At 44.4% G+C, this 16,369-nt stretch overlaps 1 protein-coding gene across 4 annotated transcripts in view; it reads left to right on the forward strand.

The window, feature by feature from the left end:
• Window positions 1–16,369, forward strand: part of polh (polymerase (DNA directed), eta) — a 51,087-nt gene that overhangs the window by 6,126 nt on the left and 28,592 nt on the right. For all 4 annotated transcript variants that reach the window (XM_059982531.1, XM_059982530.1, XM_059982529.1 and 1 more), the window contains 3 exons: window positions 97–200; window positions 3,390–3,509; window positions 3,940–4,063. In XM_059982531.1, coding sequence (XP_059838514.1) covers window positions 97–200; window positions 3,390–3,509; window positions 3,940–4,063 — 348 coding nt within the window. The remainder of the gene's footprint in view (window positions 1–96; window positions 201–3,389; window positions 3,510–3,939; window positions 4,064–16,369) is intronic.

The raw sequence follows: 16,369 nt of genomic DNA on the forward strand, positions 1-16,369 counted from the left end.
GGAGGGGGTTTGACATCTGACCCATCGGTGTGTGTGGAGGTAGGAAGGGTTGTGGTTTGGGAGGGGTTTTGATCCTTGGCTGTTGGCTCCCTGCAGGTTTTGGCCAAGCTAAGCTGTGGTGTGAACAAGCCAAACCGACAGACGCTGCTGCCCCTGGGCTCGGTGGACAAGCTCTTCGATTCTCTGCCCATCAGCAAGATGTGAGTTGATTCATCTGCCCCATTGCGCTCAGCCCTAGTGTAACCTTCCTCTCCGACAGCAGCAGGAATCACTGCAGCTCTGGGGTAGTGTATAGTAAACTCACCCTTAAACACTGCACAGTCACTTGGTAACCAGTCCCACAGCCCACAGTCACTGGAGAGCCTCCCCTTCCCACTCTCCATCCCTCCTCCCACAAAAACTCCTCCCCAGCTTCCCTCCTACATCTCATGGTTACTGGGGAACCCAGCTCCATTTTCTATCTCCCTACAACACTACAGTTGCTGAGGAACTCCTCTTCCACGATCCGTCCCTCCTCCCCAGCTTCCATCGCACCCCTGCACACCTCATGGTCACTGGGGAGAGGTGGAGAGGACTACATGGGTGGGCGTCACCAGTGTGGATGCGGGGAGAACCCATTCTGGTGTATCTCTAGACTCTGAGCCTGGGCATTTCTGCACTTTCACCACACTCTGAATAATTTCCCCCTCTCCCTAGGTTTAACTTAAATATTTTATTCGATCATAAGACATAGGAGCAGAATTAGGCCATCTGGCCCATTGGGTCTGCTCCGCCATTCAGTCATGGCTGATCCGTTTTTTCTATCTCCTCAATCCTGGTTCCTGGCCTTCACCCTGTAACCCTTGATGCCGTGTCCAATCAAGAACCTATCAATTTCTGCCTTAAATACACCCAATGACCTGGCCTCCACAGCTGCACGTGGTAACAAATTCCACAAATTCACTACTACTTGGCTGAAGAAATTTCTCCGCATCTCTGTTTTGAAAGGGTGCCCCACTATCCTGAGGCTGTGCCCTATTGTCCTATCTGCCACCATGGGATATATTCTTTCCACATCTATTCTGTCTAGGCCTTTCAACATTTGAAAGGTTTCAATGCGATCCCCCCCATCCTTCTGAATTCCAGCAAGTACAGACACAGAGCCATCAAAGGTTCCTCATGATAAGCCTTTCATTTCGGGAATCATCTTCGTGAACCTCCTCTGGATCTTCTCCAATGCCAGGACATCTTTTCTAAGATGAGAGGCCCAAAACTGTTCACAATACTTGAGGTGAGGCCTCACCACTGGCTTTTAAAGCCTCAGCATCACATCCTTGCCCTTGTATTCTAAACCTCTTGAAATGAATGCTAAAATGGCATTTGCCTTCCTCACTCAACCTGCAAGTCACTTTTAGGGTGTTCTGCACAAGGATACCAAAGTCCCTCTGAATCTCCGATTCCTTTATTTTCTTCCCGTGTAGAAAATAATCTGCACATTTATTTCTATTACCAAAGTGCATGACCATTCATTTTCCAACATTGTACTTCATTTGTTATTTTCTCACCCATTCTCCTAATCTGTCTGTCCTTCTGCATCCTACCTGTTTCCTCAACACTACCTGCCCCGCCACTAATCTTCGTATCATCTACAAACTTGGCAACAAAGCCATCTATGCCATCATCTAAACCATTTATTTACCGCATAAAAAGAAGTGGTTCCAATACTGACCCCTGTGGAACACCACTGGTCACTGGCAGCCAACTAGAAAATAATCCTTTTATTTCCACTCCCTGCCTCCTACCAATCAGCCAATGCTCTAACCATGTTAGTAACTTTCCTGTAATACCATGGGCTCTTAGCTTGGTAAGCAGCCTCATGTGTGGCACCTTGTCAAAGGCCTTTTGAAAGTCCAAATATAGAAAGTCTACTGCATCCCCTTTATCTATCCAACTTGTAATCTCCTCAAAGAATTCCAACAGATTTGTCAGGCAGGATTTTTCCTGAAGGAAACCATGCTGACCTTGTACTCTCTTGTCCTGCATCACTAAGTATTCCATCAACTCATCCTTAACAGTTGACTCTAACACTGGTGGCATAGCGGCATCAGCACTGGACTTCGGGGTGAGAGGTCCCGAGTTCAAATCCAGCCAGCTCCCTTGCATGCTGTCCATCCATGCCTGGGTTGAGTGTCGAGCTAGCAACTCGTAAAAAAAACTTGTAGCAACTTGTAAAAAAAAACCTGGAGAGCAATGGGCTTTGCCAGGTTTCAGATGCTCAAGACACACCGTACGATGAGCAATCACCAAAAAGATCGGTGCAAAAAGCTTGTCATGATGGTGCCCTGATGACTCCACCAGGAGTTAAGGGCACAGACACACTCACAACCGACCACTGAGGTAAGGTTAACTGTCTATAATTTCTTAAAGAGTGGAGTAATATTTGCAATTTTCCAGTCTTCTGAAAGATCATTTCTGATGCCACCACAATCTCTAACACTATCTCTTTCAGAACCCTAGGTCTGGGTTCCTCTGGTCCGGGTGACTTATGTACCTTTAGGTCTTTCAGCTTTGAGCACTATTTTACATCCCACCATCTAGTTCCAGCCTCACTGAAAAACCTGTGTGCATTCATCCTATCTATACACCTCAGAGTTTTATATACCTCTATCAAATCTTCATTCATTATCCTATCTTCAGGGAAAAATGTCCTAAGCTATTCAATCTTTCCCTATGACTCAGATCCTCAAGTTCCGACAACATCCTTGTAAATTTTCTCAGTACTCTTTCAAGCTTATTCTGGGTGGGTGCCCAGAACTGCACACGATAATCTAAATAGGGACTCACAACTATACAACTTCAACAGAACATCCAACTCCTGTACCTAATGCCCTGATTAATGGAGGCCAATGTATTAAAAGCTTTTATGACTCTTTTAAGGAATTATGGATCTGAGTTTCCACTGCACACCTCAGAGCCCTAACATTCACTGTATAAGTCTTGCCCTGGTTTGTCCTCCTAAAGTGCAACACTTCACACATGTCTGCATTAAATTCAATCTGCCGTTTTCAGTCAATTTTCCCTGCTGATAAAGATCCTAGCAGAAGCTTTTTGTTAGCCATCTTTGCTCTCTACTACCCCCAATCTTGTTATCATCTGCAAACTTGCTGATCCAATTTATCACAATGTAGATGATATCAGCAATGGACTGAATACTGATCCCTGTGGCACACTACTACTCACAGGCCTGCAGTTAGAGAGAAAGCCATTCTCTGGCTTCACCCAGTAATCCAGTGTTGGATCCAGTTGTCTAGCTGGTTCTGAATGCCAGCTGCTCACGAGGGACTTTGTCAAAGGGGCCTTGCTAAAGCCTGAGTGTAACCACTGACTGACTGTCTCTGCCTGTCCATCAGCCGTAACCTCGGTGGCAAGTTGGGAGACTCCATCTCGCAGCTGCTGAACATCGAGTACATGGGGCAGCTCCGCGCCTTCCCTGAAGCACAGCTCCAAGCAAGGTTTGGGGAGAAAATTGGGTAAGAGCAGCCTTGGTGGAGCCCTGCAGGGTCATCTCACTGCCTGAGTCAGGGGTGTGGGAGAGTTGGGTCTGGGTCTTGGGGTGGGGAAGGGTCTTTCTCACTGTATGGGAAATGGGGGAGGGGTCAGATTCATCGTTCAGGTTGGGGCTGCTTGTCCTGGGTTTGCTGGGTGCATTGGAGGAACGGGAAAGGAACTAGTTTTTGCTGCGTGCATTGTTCTGTGGAACATTGTGGGCATGCTATGCTGGCACAGAATGTGTGGCAAGACTTGCCTTGGGTGTGTTGGTTGTTAATGTAAACAATGTATTTCACTGTATGTTTCAAAGTACGTATGATTAATAAATCTGAATTTGGAGGAAGGAGTCAGCCTCGCAGTCTGGATTTATGTGGCTGGAGAAACTCTGTCTCACTGTCTGTCCTGGTTTAGGAGCTGGCTTTTTGACCTGTGCCGGGGACTCGACTTTGAACCGGTGAGGCCCCGACACCTCCCGAAATCCATCGGATGCAGCAAGCATTTTCTGGGCAAGGAGGCCCTTGGCACCTGTGAACAGGTGGGTCACTGAACACAGTGTTTACAGCAAGGAGATGAGAGAAGCCAGAGAGTGGTCATGAGGGTGATTGGTGATGTGCCGTAGGGACTGGGTCTGGGTCTGTTGTTTGTCACTTATATCAATGGCCTGGATCACCTAGTGCTGGGTGGGGTGGGGGGTTTGGTTTAGACTCAGTTACAGGGGATGGGAACCAGAGTGCCAGAACAGATAGTGGAGTGTTTGTGGAGAAAGATGTTGTTAGGCCTACATACAAAGATGGGAATTGTAAGGTCGAGCATGGTGGGACTAATGTTCCTAGCTGAGTATATTTCAATGCAAGGAGTATTGTAGGAAAGGTGGATGAACTCAGGGCATGGATCAGCACTGGAATTATGGCATTGTAGCCATTAGTGAAACTTGTTTGCAGGAGGGGCAGGACTGGCAGCTTAGTGTGCTGGGGTTTCACGAGGAAATCTGCAGATGCTGGAAATTCAAGCAACACGCACAAAATGCTGGTGGAATGCAGCAGGTTCAGCCTGAAACGTCGACAGCGCTTCTCCCTATAGATGCTGCCTGCTGCGTTCCACCAGCACTTTGTGTGTGTTGTTCTGGGGTTTCATTCTTTTAGACATGACAGAGTGGGAGGGATTAAAAGGGGAGAGGTGGCATTACTAGTCAGGGAAAATGACATGGCAGTCTTCAGTCAGGACAGACTGGAAAGTTCGTCTAGTGAGGCATTTTGGTAGAATAAGAGTAATAAGAAAGGTATGACCACATTATTGGGATCATCCAACAGGCCACGGGATTTAGAGGAGCAAATTTGTAGAGAGATCACGGACTGCTGCAAGAAACATAATGTTGTGATAGTCTTTCCACATGTTGACTGGGACTCCCATACTGTACAAGAGTTTGTCAGATGTGTTGAGGAACATTTCCTTCTACACCTCCTGTTAGAGAGTGAGACAGGGCAGGTGACAGAAGTACGGGTAGGGGAACACTTTGCATCTGGTGATCACAGTACCATTAGTTTCAAGGGATTTGTGGAAAAGGTCCTTGGGTTGAGATTCTAAGTTGGAGAAAGGCCAATTCTGATGTTATCAGAAAGGATCTGGCAAATATGGATTGGAACAGTTTGTTTTCTGACAAAGGTGTACTTGGTAAATAGGAGGTCTTCAAAAGTGAAATTTTGAGAATATAGAGTTTGTATGTTCCTGTCAGAACAAAAGGCAAGGATTAACAGGCTTATGGACCTTGGTTTTTGAGAGATGTTGAGGCCCTGATTAAGAAAAAGAAGTATCGGCAGGTAGGAGCAAATGAGGTACTTGAGTATAAGAAATGCAAGAGAACACTTAAGAATACAATTAGGAGGGCTGAAGGAAGGCATGAGGTTGCTCTAGCAGACAAGCTAAAGGAGAATCCCAGGGGCTTCTATAGATAGAGCAAAAGAATCATAAAAGACAAAATTGTTCCTCCTTAACCACGGGTGAATTGCTGGCGAATTGGAAGATAGCTAATGTTGTTCTGTTATTAAGTAAGGAAATTATAGGCCAGTGAGCCTGATATCAGAAGTGGGAAAATTATTGTAAGGTTGAGCAAGACGTTTCAGTTGCTTGGCATTCAAGATGCGGTAGTAAATTAGATTAGACATTGCCTTCTGGGAGAAGTCAGAGAGTGGTTGTAGATGGCTGCCTCTCTGACTGGAGGTCTGTCACTAGTGGTGTGCCACAGGAATCTGTGCTGTGGTCATTTGTCATCTATATCAACAATCTGGATGATAACTGGATCAGCACATTTGTGGATGATACTGAGATTGGGGGTGTAGTGGACTGAGGAGACCATCAAAGCTTGCAACAAGATGGGGACCAACTGGAAAAATGGCAGATGGAATTTAATGCAGACAAGTGTGAGGTTTTACACTTTGGGAGGACCAACCAGGGTAGGCCTTACAAGGTGAGTGGTAGGGCACAGAGGAGTATGGTAGACAGAGGGATTGGAAAATACAGATGTACCTTGAAAGTGGAGTCATGGGTAGATAGGGTCATAAAGAGAGCTTTGGCACAGTGGTGTTCATAAATCTAAGTATTAAGTACAGGAGTTGGGACGTTACGTTGAAGTTTGAGATCTAATTTGGAATATTGATCACCTACCTACCTAAGAGTCCGCGGACAAAAGCCCCAATAAACTCAAGCACTTATTCCCAAATCTCAGGTTAATCTATAATTTTCTGCGCCAAGACCTCAAAGTATTCTCTCCCTGTTACCCTGGGCCGCTGAGCCAAAAACCTGTCCCTTTATACCTGAGACAGGGAAAAAAACTCAGAAGCCCTTACAATCTACTCCCACACTGTCGTTTTGCTCTTGTTCATCCTGCAGGTGTTGTAGGCTGTAACGATACATTTTCGGTGTTTCTTTCCCCACTAAGCTTGCTTTAGTAATTGCCACGAGCATTGGAAATTGTTTGGTTGCAGCATGCAATACAAGAGATTTGAGACAAGGAAGAAAACAGCACAGCACAATCACACAGCTCAACAATACAATACTGACAGTTATTGCCATTTTAGTCAGCCATGCTCCCCATCCTCCGAGTCTACTTTCTAACCAGTCAAATAACTGATGTCTGGACCCTGCATTCTGCTTAACTTCCTTTCTTAGACTTTTCAACTTATACACTGCCTTAGTAAACGATCCTTCTGGACTAGTGTTATTTGGTATAAAAGTACAGCACTTCTTTCCAAACATCACACAAACTCCTCCTTTTTCTGCCAACAGCCAGTCCAATGCTTTCAGGGTTCCATTAATTCTCTCTACCATGCCCTGTGACTGAGAGTGGTATACACATCCAAATCTTTGCTTTATCCTCAGCGCTTGTAGTACCAATTTGACCACTTTCTGGATAAAAGCCGAACCATTGTCTGAGCTAACTTCTGTAGGTATTCCAAACCTTGGGATCACTTCATTTGTCAGAAATTTTACCACTGTCTTTGCCCCTTGATCTCTTGAAGGTACCGCCTCCACCCATCTGCTAAATCGATCAATTACTACCAGCATGTATCTTTTCCCTCTCACTGTCTTTATCATGTCTACGTAATCGATCGATAGATGTTTAAATGGTCCTTCAGGTACAGGAATGTGACCCATTGGGGTTGTAATTCCTTTCCGAACATTATTCTGTGCGTAAACCTCGCACTGTGACAAGACAAAGTCCACTGAAGCCTGTAAATAAGGTGACCAAAAACCATCCTTCTTTATTTTCTTTATCACTTCCCCCCTTGCACAATGGTCCATCCCATGCGCTTCTGAAATCAGAATCGTCAGTAGAGGGGTGGGCGCTACCAACAAACCGTCTTCCATGCTCCACAAGCTTTCTGGGTTCTGCTTGGCCCCCCTTTTTCTCCACATTGTCTGTTCTGCCAAAGTTGCCTTACCTTGTATTTCAATTAGGTCCTCTACCTCAGGTTCTGGAGTTAGGCTTACCTGGGGGGCAATGACAGCTGATGTACATCCAGACGCTTTTCTGGCTGCCTCGTCCGCAGCTTGATTTCCCTTTGTTATTACATCATTTCCCTTTTTATGTGCCTGGCATTTTACTATAGCCAATGCTTTAGGTTTCATTATGGCTTTTATTAAGTCTAGAATTTGCTTACAATGTTGTATGGGATCTCCATTACTTTTTTTAAAACCTCTCTGCTTCCACACTGCCCTGAACAAATGGCATACTCCATGGGCATATGCCGAATCAGTATAGATGTCTACTTTCTCACCTTCCATCATTTCACACGCAGCTGTCAGGGCTTTGATTTCCGCCAGTTGGGCGGAACACGGTTGGGGACAGGACTCCATCCTAATAATCTTATAGCTCAACTGATCCTGCTTCACTACTGAGAACCCTGCATGATTTCCATCATAGTCCCTATAACAAGAGCCATCTACGAACAGAACCTTTTTATCTGCATCCTCTAGTGGTTCTGACCGTAAATCTGCGTTCAATTTGGCAAATGCCATCGTCTTCCCTACACAATCATGGGGTTCTCCTTCATTGTCTAAAGGGACAAAATCGGCTATATTACTGGTAGTGCATCTCTGTATAGTTATATCTGGAAATGTCAATAGCATCTGATACGCTGCTATCCTGGCTGGCGTCAACACAAATTTCCCTCTTTCCAGCAATTCTGCTACTTTGTGGTGTGTGTACAGAGTCACAGGATAGCCCAGGGTTACAGATGATGCCTTTCCATATGCATAGTACAGTGCCACCAATCCCTGATAACAGGGTGGATACCCCTGAGCCACCTCATCTAGTTTCGTACTATAGTATGCTATCGGCTGCTTTGCTTTTCCTGTGCCTGTCTTTTGTGTTAGAACCACTGACATAACCCTCCTGTCGGTTGGATACATACAAATGAAAAACCTTCTCGTAGCCGGGCAAAGCTAATGCTGGTGCTGACTGCAATTCCTGCTTAATAGTATTGAAAGCTATCTCCGCCTCTCCATTCCACTGTAAGCCGTTCTTCAAATTTGTATGTCCTGCTTCTTTCATTATCTTTCTCAAAGGTGCCACAATCTCAGCATATTCTCCTATCCAATCTGAGCTGTACCCTGCCATTCCCAAAAACGTCATCATCTGCCCTACAGTCTGGGGTTTGGGGGCCTTAGTTATTGCCTCAATCTGATCTGGTGCTATCGCCTTCACTCCCTTGGATATTACCCTGCCTAAGTATTCCACTTGCTGCGCGCAAAATTGCAGTTTCTTTTTGGATACTTTATGTCCTCCGTGTGCCAGCTTCTCTAACAGAGTTACAGTGTCCTGCTCACACTGTTCCTTACTGTGGGAGCAAATCAACAGGTCATCCACATACTGTAACAATGTACTTTCCAATGGTATACCCTCTAGATCTGCCTTCAATACCTGATTAAAAATGTGTGGTGAATGTTTAAATCCTTGCGGCATTCTGGTATAGGTATACTGAGCACCTCTGTAAGTAAATGCAAACAGATACTGACACTGATCGGCTAGAGGAATGCTGAAGAAAGCCGAACACAAATCAATCACTGAAAAGTAACCTGCTTTTGGTGGAACATTAGTCAAAAGTGTGTGTGGGTTGGGGACTACCGCTGGCCAGTCCTCTACCACATCATTTACCGCTCACAAATCATGCACCAATCTCCACTTAGATTTATCTGCTTTTAAGACCGGCAGCAACGGGGTATTGCATGGACTGTTTGTTCTTTTAAGCACCCCTATCTCAAGCAACCCCTGCATTGTCGATGCTATTCCCTCTTCTGCTTCTGGTCTTCGAGGGTATTGTGGTCTCCTGGGTGTAATTGCTCACCTTTTTAGCCTTATTTCCACCGGACTAGCTGTTTTTATTTTCCCTACGTCCGTGTCATGCTGTGACCACAGAATAGACGGCAGCTCATCTAACCTTTTATCTTTCTGCTGGCAGGTGTGGTTGGGGAGTTATTTCAACCTCTCTTAACTGTTCCTACCATATCTACACTTACCATTATTTTAATGCAATTGTTATCTTCTGATATCCACACCTCTGGAGTGATTTTCCTCCACACTGTTACGGTTTCAACACTCTTAACTAAGGGTCCTAAGTCTTTAGACTGATATCCCTTGTTTACCAACAATGTTATGTGGGGCGCAGCCTCCGGTATCCTGTACCATTTTTCTAAAAAGGTGTTCCACTTAACTTGTAAAGCTGCCCCTTGCTTTCCAATTATCACAGCCTCCCCTTCCAGGTCCTGTTGGGTACATACCTCCAGGTGCCATCTCTCCTCTAACTCCCTGTTCTGAATCTCGTCAAAAATCACTGTACAATGTAGCTCAGATTTTGGCATTACAGCCCTGGGTAATATAGCCTGCACGCCCTTTTGCCATTTTTCCCAGGTTTCCTGAATCTGATCTGCGATGTCTCCTATCCAAAAGACATTAGCCTTCTTGTCTTCTCGCACTATCAATTGAGCCCCTGCTCTTTCCACACTCAGCCCTAATTCCAGTTTCAATCTCTGCCTAACAAATTAATCGGAATTCCTTTAAATACTAACACCGGCAAAACAATTTCTTTATTTCCCATTCTCAACTGCACTGGAGCCGTGCACTGTGTCAACTGTGTTTTCCCCGAGAACCCTACCATCTTAATAAACTTCCCTGACATGGGAAGGTGAAGGGCATACTGTGGCTGTACACAAGTGTACGTGGCTCCAGTATCTATCATCATTGGTGTCAGTTGCCCTTCTAACATAACCTGAACAATGGGTTCCTCGTCTGCCTCCCTTGTTATCATTAGGTAATGTCCCTTCCCACTCAAGTTCTCGGGGCACCCCTAATACCTCACATAGGGGTTCACAGGTCCGCTTGGGCCTGTGGGGGTTGGTCCTTGGCTAAACTTTAGTTCCCTTCTTATTGGTTCCTGCTGGTGTGTGACAGGCCGTAGTGTAAAGGGACAATCTCTTCTCATGTGACCTGGCTGATTACATTACCAGCACAATCTCTCTACCTCTCTTTCCCCCTGTTTCCTCACTAGTCCCCTCTGCCCATAGCTTCTCTGTCCCCCTCCTTGGGACTTGCAGTCCTGTCTGGGCTGTTTGAATTTAGTCTGTTCCTGATAGGGCATTTGTGGGAATGCTCCCCCAAAGACGATTATTGTCATGGGGTTTTCCAGCCCTTGTCTTACAGTATGATCGGTCCCTCCATATAGCAGTGCTTTGTCCAGTTCGATGGCTGTACTTGGACCGGTGGTTGCTGGCAGCATCTTTTTGTTTTTCTCTTTTTCCTTATTTTTGAGCTCTTTGAGCTGCATTTGTATTAACTTTCTTTGCACCTCTTCCTGCTGTTCAGCCAACCTTTGTTTGTCTTTCCGGTATTTCTCAACCGCATGGACTACGTGGGGTCTAAATTCTTGTGGGGTCTTTGACATTAACCCAACCACTTCCTCCAGTTTGGATTTTACTTGTGGAGGCATTGCATCCAAAATGCTATGTCGTAACAGTGAGGTCATTAATAAGCTATTCTCCACCTCTTGCTCAGTCTCCAGTCTCCACCTTTTCAACTGGTTTTCTACATAGGCTGCTGGGTTTTCAGTGTCTCCCAGTGGATCCCCTTTTAAAGCTTTGGGGTCCACTTTGGGTGGATAAAGCTTCCTGAGGGCCTGCCATACCCTCTGCCTCACTCTGTCAAACCCGTCTCCATCAGTTCTTGGGTCGTTCGAGTTTACTATGCCAGCCATTTCCATTAGTTCGTTAAATTTGGAGGTTCCCATCAACCTTATCAACAGTGCCTTCAAATCTCCCATAGCCAATAATCGTCCTGCTGTTTCTTCTTCAAAAGCTCTAATCCATTTCCCTGCTCCTTCATGTAGATTGGGCAGAGTGTTTTTTAGCCCTTCTAGGTCCTGGAATCCCCAAGGGATATACTGCATTTGTCCTGATCCTTTTACTAACAACGGCATCATTCTTCCTCCTTCTTCCCACCTGCCCTGGCTCTCCTCCTCACCTGACTCCCCATCTGTCTCAGGGTATGTCTTTACTGCCTCCCACACAAATGTCTCCAGGATTCTCTTCTTCCCTCGGTCTCCTTGTGGAGTCCTTCCTTTCTGTCTTGATTCAATACTTGGTTGGCCCCTGGAGTATTTTTCGCATCTCTTCTGGCAATCCCCTCTCAGTAACTTATCTGGCTCTCTCTCTACTTCCGCAAGTCGCTCCCCTACCGCCTCCTTCTGCTCTTCTGGGCTTCTGCCTCCTACTTCTTCCCCACAAGTTCTCGCATCCTCTCTCTCTCTACTTAACTCTTGCTCCTCCAATGAGTCACATTCTTTTCTAGTCTGTTTATTTCTATGGTATAACCGATACTCCTCATATTCCTTTTCCTCTCTCAAGTATTTCATCTGTTCAATCCCTTCTTCCATTTCTCTCTGTGCCTGTTCCACCTTTATCCTTTCTGCCTGTATCTCCTTCCATATCGCCGCTTTTTCCTTCTCGTATTGTTTTTTTTCTTCCTCATTATCCCAAACTTGTACTTCTCCCTGCATGTTTACTGTCCCCGTCAGCAGGGGGCATTGCTTAGGGGTTCCTTCCTCATTATAGGGAGGGGGTTTTTCTGTTTCGTTCGCATCCGGGTATGGAGCCGAAGCCAGCTTCTCACCGTACCCTCCTCTCTCTCTCTCTCTCTAACAGGCTGTTTTTCCAGCACCTGAGTGTCTTCCTCGCTTGTAATTAATATTCTACCTGTCCTCCTCAGCCTTTCTCCCTCTGTTCTGAAGAGTTTTAGCACTTCCAGTTCTCGTTCTCTTTTTTGCCCTCTTTTCTTAGATTTATCTTTTGGTTTGTAATTTTTAATTAGTCCCTCCATTTCTTCGCACGAACTTACATCAAACGTTCCTTCCCTTGGCCACTTTGTGACCAGGTTATTGGTTCTTTTTTCCCATTTTTCTGAAGTTTTTGTGATCTCATATTTAATTAATGGGAATTTTTTGCTCAGAATCTCTACTGCCGTTCCTTTACCTGTCATGTTATCCTCTCTTTTTAAGGTATTTCAGAGATTCGCAGTTCGTTTACTAGATAATATTATTTACTCTAATTCTATGCCTAGTCTATCGTCTATCTACCAGCGCTTTAAACTATATATTGGACTGTCCTTGTTTCCTATTTTGTTCTGCCCGTGCAGACCTCTATTCAGAGCGGTACCCACAGAGCTTGCTCTTTGCACCTCGTCTGTTCAGACCCTTATCTCTTAAGGCGGTATCCATGAGGATTTTCTACTCTAATTCTATTCTATTTTCCTTTCCCTGCCCGTTCAGCCCTTCGTTTCATTCGAAGCGGTACCCACAGGGATTTACCAACACCACGTGGACTTTTTCTTAACTTATTAGCCTATTTGTACTTACCCTCACTGCAGTGTTCTTGATCAATCCTCTGAGCCTCCTCTGTTAACCCCCAATTCTGCCAGATTCTTTGGACCGGAGAGACCCTTTGGCAGTGGTTCCACACTTCTGAGACTCCAAGACCTCCCCAAAGCCAACAGAATTCTTAGTCCAAATTGTTGCAAAAAGCACTTACCTTTTGTTTGGGTGCACCCTTTATTCTGTTAGCCTTGTGGGGGTCCCTAGAGGACTGGGAAGCGTCCCCAGTCTGCAGTTTCCTTTCCGCGGGTCTCTTTCCGGTCCCTTCGTGGTCGCCAATTTTGTCGTGGTTTTTCGTGCCCCACAAATGACACATAAGATTCTTCAAGAAGGGTTAAACTTTAATTTGCAAATCAAAGCTGAGACAGTCATTGAGCTAGTCGCTGATTGCCCACCGATCCCCGGACACAGCATTTTTTATATCAATCTCCAGTTTCACACGTACGTCCCATTGACTTAATCATGTTCTAATCTACATCTCTTAGCTACCTCTCATTAACATACCATTGTCTTTTATATTCCTAAGATTTCATTCTCTAGCAAATAGCAAGTTTACATTCTTAATACTTCGTGACTTAATCATGTTCTAATCTACATCTCTTAGCTACCTTTCATTAACATTCTTAATATTTCATTCTCCTGCTAAATTGGGTACATGCATAGCAAATAGCAAGTTTCAAAGCTGACTACATCTCTTTAGCTACCTTTAACACACCATTGTCTTCTACATTCCTAGGATTTCATTTTGGATACATGCATAGCAAGCTGACTACATAGTTTTGGTTACACAGCAACCATAATATTTTTATACTCCAATACCTACAGGAAAAATGTAAATAAGATTGAAAGAGTGCAGAGAAAATTTACAAGGATGTTGCTGGGACTTGAGGACCTGAGTTATAGGGAAAGGTTAAATAGTTTAGGACTTTATTTCCTGGAGTGTGGGAAAATATGAGGAGATTTGATACTAAATTAGATAGGGTAAATGCAACAGGTTTTTTTTCACTGAGGTTGGGTGACACTGGAACTAGAGGTCTAGTTAAGGGTAGTGAAATGTAGGAGAACTTCATCACTCAGGGTGATGAGAGTGTGGAACAAGTGCCTGTCCAAAAGATGGATGCAGGATCAATTTGAACATTTAAGATAAATTTGGATAGGTATGTGGAGAGGAGGGGTATGGAGGGCTATGGTCCAGCTGTAGGTCAATGGGACTATTTATCAGTATAGTTCAGCATGGGCTAGATGGGCCGAGGGGGCTGTTTTTGTGTATCACTCTGTGACAGGCTATTCAGACCATCAAATGCATTGCAACTCAGTGTAGGAACAACCCTGTTGGCAGCTGCAGTAACTTGGAGAATGTCAGGACAGGCTTTGTAAGTCAGCGTAAGGCAGGGGCATTTGGTGAGGAGAGTCAGTGTGGCCTTGTGCCAGAAATCCTGTCCCTTTTGGGTGTTGGATGTTTTAGGGGATGAAACATGACAGGAACATGCTTGCCATTCCATGAACTAATTAAACTAGTTTTAAAACCCAACTAACTAGTTCCTTCTGCCTATATCCATATCTGTCCCTTATCTGTATATTCATGTGTTTTTCTAAGTGCCTATTGTATTGGCTTCCACACCACCACTCCTGGCATTCATCCTAGGCACCCACCATTGTCTGTGTTTAAAAAAAATCTTAACAAGCACATTTCTTTTAAACTTGGTTGTCTGACCTTAAATGCACACCTTCTGGTATTAAACACTTTAACGCTGGGGAGAAGATAGGAGAATGAGTTTGAGAGGAAAGGTAAATCAGACATGATCAAATGTTGGAGCTGACTCAGTGGACAAACGGTTTAATTCTGCTCCTTTGGGGGTCTGTCTATCTGTGTTTCTCATAATCTTATCAAGTCTTTCCTTAGACTCTGATGCTCCAGCGAAAACGAGCATTAGGCTTCTCTCTCCATGTAGCACATGCCTTCCAATCCAGGCACGCTCTAAAGAATGTGATAGGATCTCAGTCTGCTGGGAAACTGGATAAAGGGGACATGGAATTTAACTCGAGCTGTTTTGAAGTGATGCATTTTAAAATATTAAACCAGGACAGGATTTGCACAGCAAGTGTCAGGACCTTGGAGAACTTTGTGGAATACAGACCCTTGGGTTCTAGTAGATAGTAGATAACTGCCTGAAAGTGGCAACACAGATAGACGGGTGGTGAATGTGGTATTTGGCACACTTGCTTTCAATGCATGGGAGTTGCATTGAGTACAGGAGTTGGCATGTTATATTGTACATTGTAGTTGTAAATGACATTGGTGAGACCACGTTTGGGAGTATTGTGTGTAGTTCTAGTTGCTATAGGAAGAATGTCATTAATCTGGAGAGGGTGCAGATGTTATTTTAACTGGAGGGCTTCAGTTATAGGGGGAGGGTGGATAGTTTGAGACTGTTATCTCTGGAACATAGGAGGCTGAGGGGTGACTTTCTTTCCAGAAGTTTATAAAATTATGGGCATAGATAAGGAGTCTTTTTTCCAGGGTGGAGGAGACTAAAAATAAAAGGCATGGGTTTAAAGTGAGAGGAGAAAGGTTTAAAGGAGACATGAGGAACAACTTTTTCACACATTGGGTGTTAAGTATATGGAGTGGGCTGCCAAAGGAAGTGGTAGAGGCAGGGATATTTAAATGGTTATAAGACATTTGGACAGCTATATGCAGTGCCTATAAAAAGTATTCACACACACCCCCACCCCCAGGAGGTTTTTATGTTTTATTGTTTTGTAACATTGAATCACAATGGATTTAATTTGGCTTTTTTGACACTGATCAACAGTAAAAGACTGTATCAAAGTGAAAACAGATATCTACAGGTAATCTAAATTAATTAAATATAAAACATAAAATAATTGTTTGCGATTATTCACCCCCATCACGTCAGTATTGAGTAGATGCATCTTTGGCAGCAATTACTGTCTTGAGTCTGTATGGATAGGTCTTCATCAGCTTTGTGCATCTGGAGACTGCAATTTTTCCCCAGTCTTCTTTACAAAACTGCTCAAGTTCTGTCACATTGCATGAGGATTGTGAGTGAATGGCACTTTTCAAGTCCAGCCACAAATTCTCAATTGGATTGAGGTTTGGACAATGACTTGGCTACTCCAAGTCTTCAATTTAACTTTGTTGTTTTTAAGCCATTCCTGTGCAGCTTTGGTTTTATGCTTAGGGTCATTGTCTTTCTGGAAAGCAAATCTTCTGTCAAGTCACAGTTCTCTTGTAGACTCAGGCTTTCCTCCAGGATTTCCCTGTATTTTGCTGCATTCATTTTACACACAAGCTTCCAAGGTCTGCTGCAGTGAAGCAACCCCACAGCATAATGCAAAAACACACTATGCTTCAAGGTAGGTATGGTGTGTTTTTGATGATGTGCAGTGTTTGGCTTACA

This window comes from Hypanus sabinus, chromosome 10 (genome assembly GCF_030144855.1).
Source record: "Hypanus sabinus isolate sHypSab1 chromosome 10, sHypSab1.hap1, whole genome shotgun sequence".
NCBI lineage: Eukaryota > Metazoa > Chordata > Chondrichthyes > Myliobatiformes > Dasyatidae > Hypanus > Hypanus sabinus.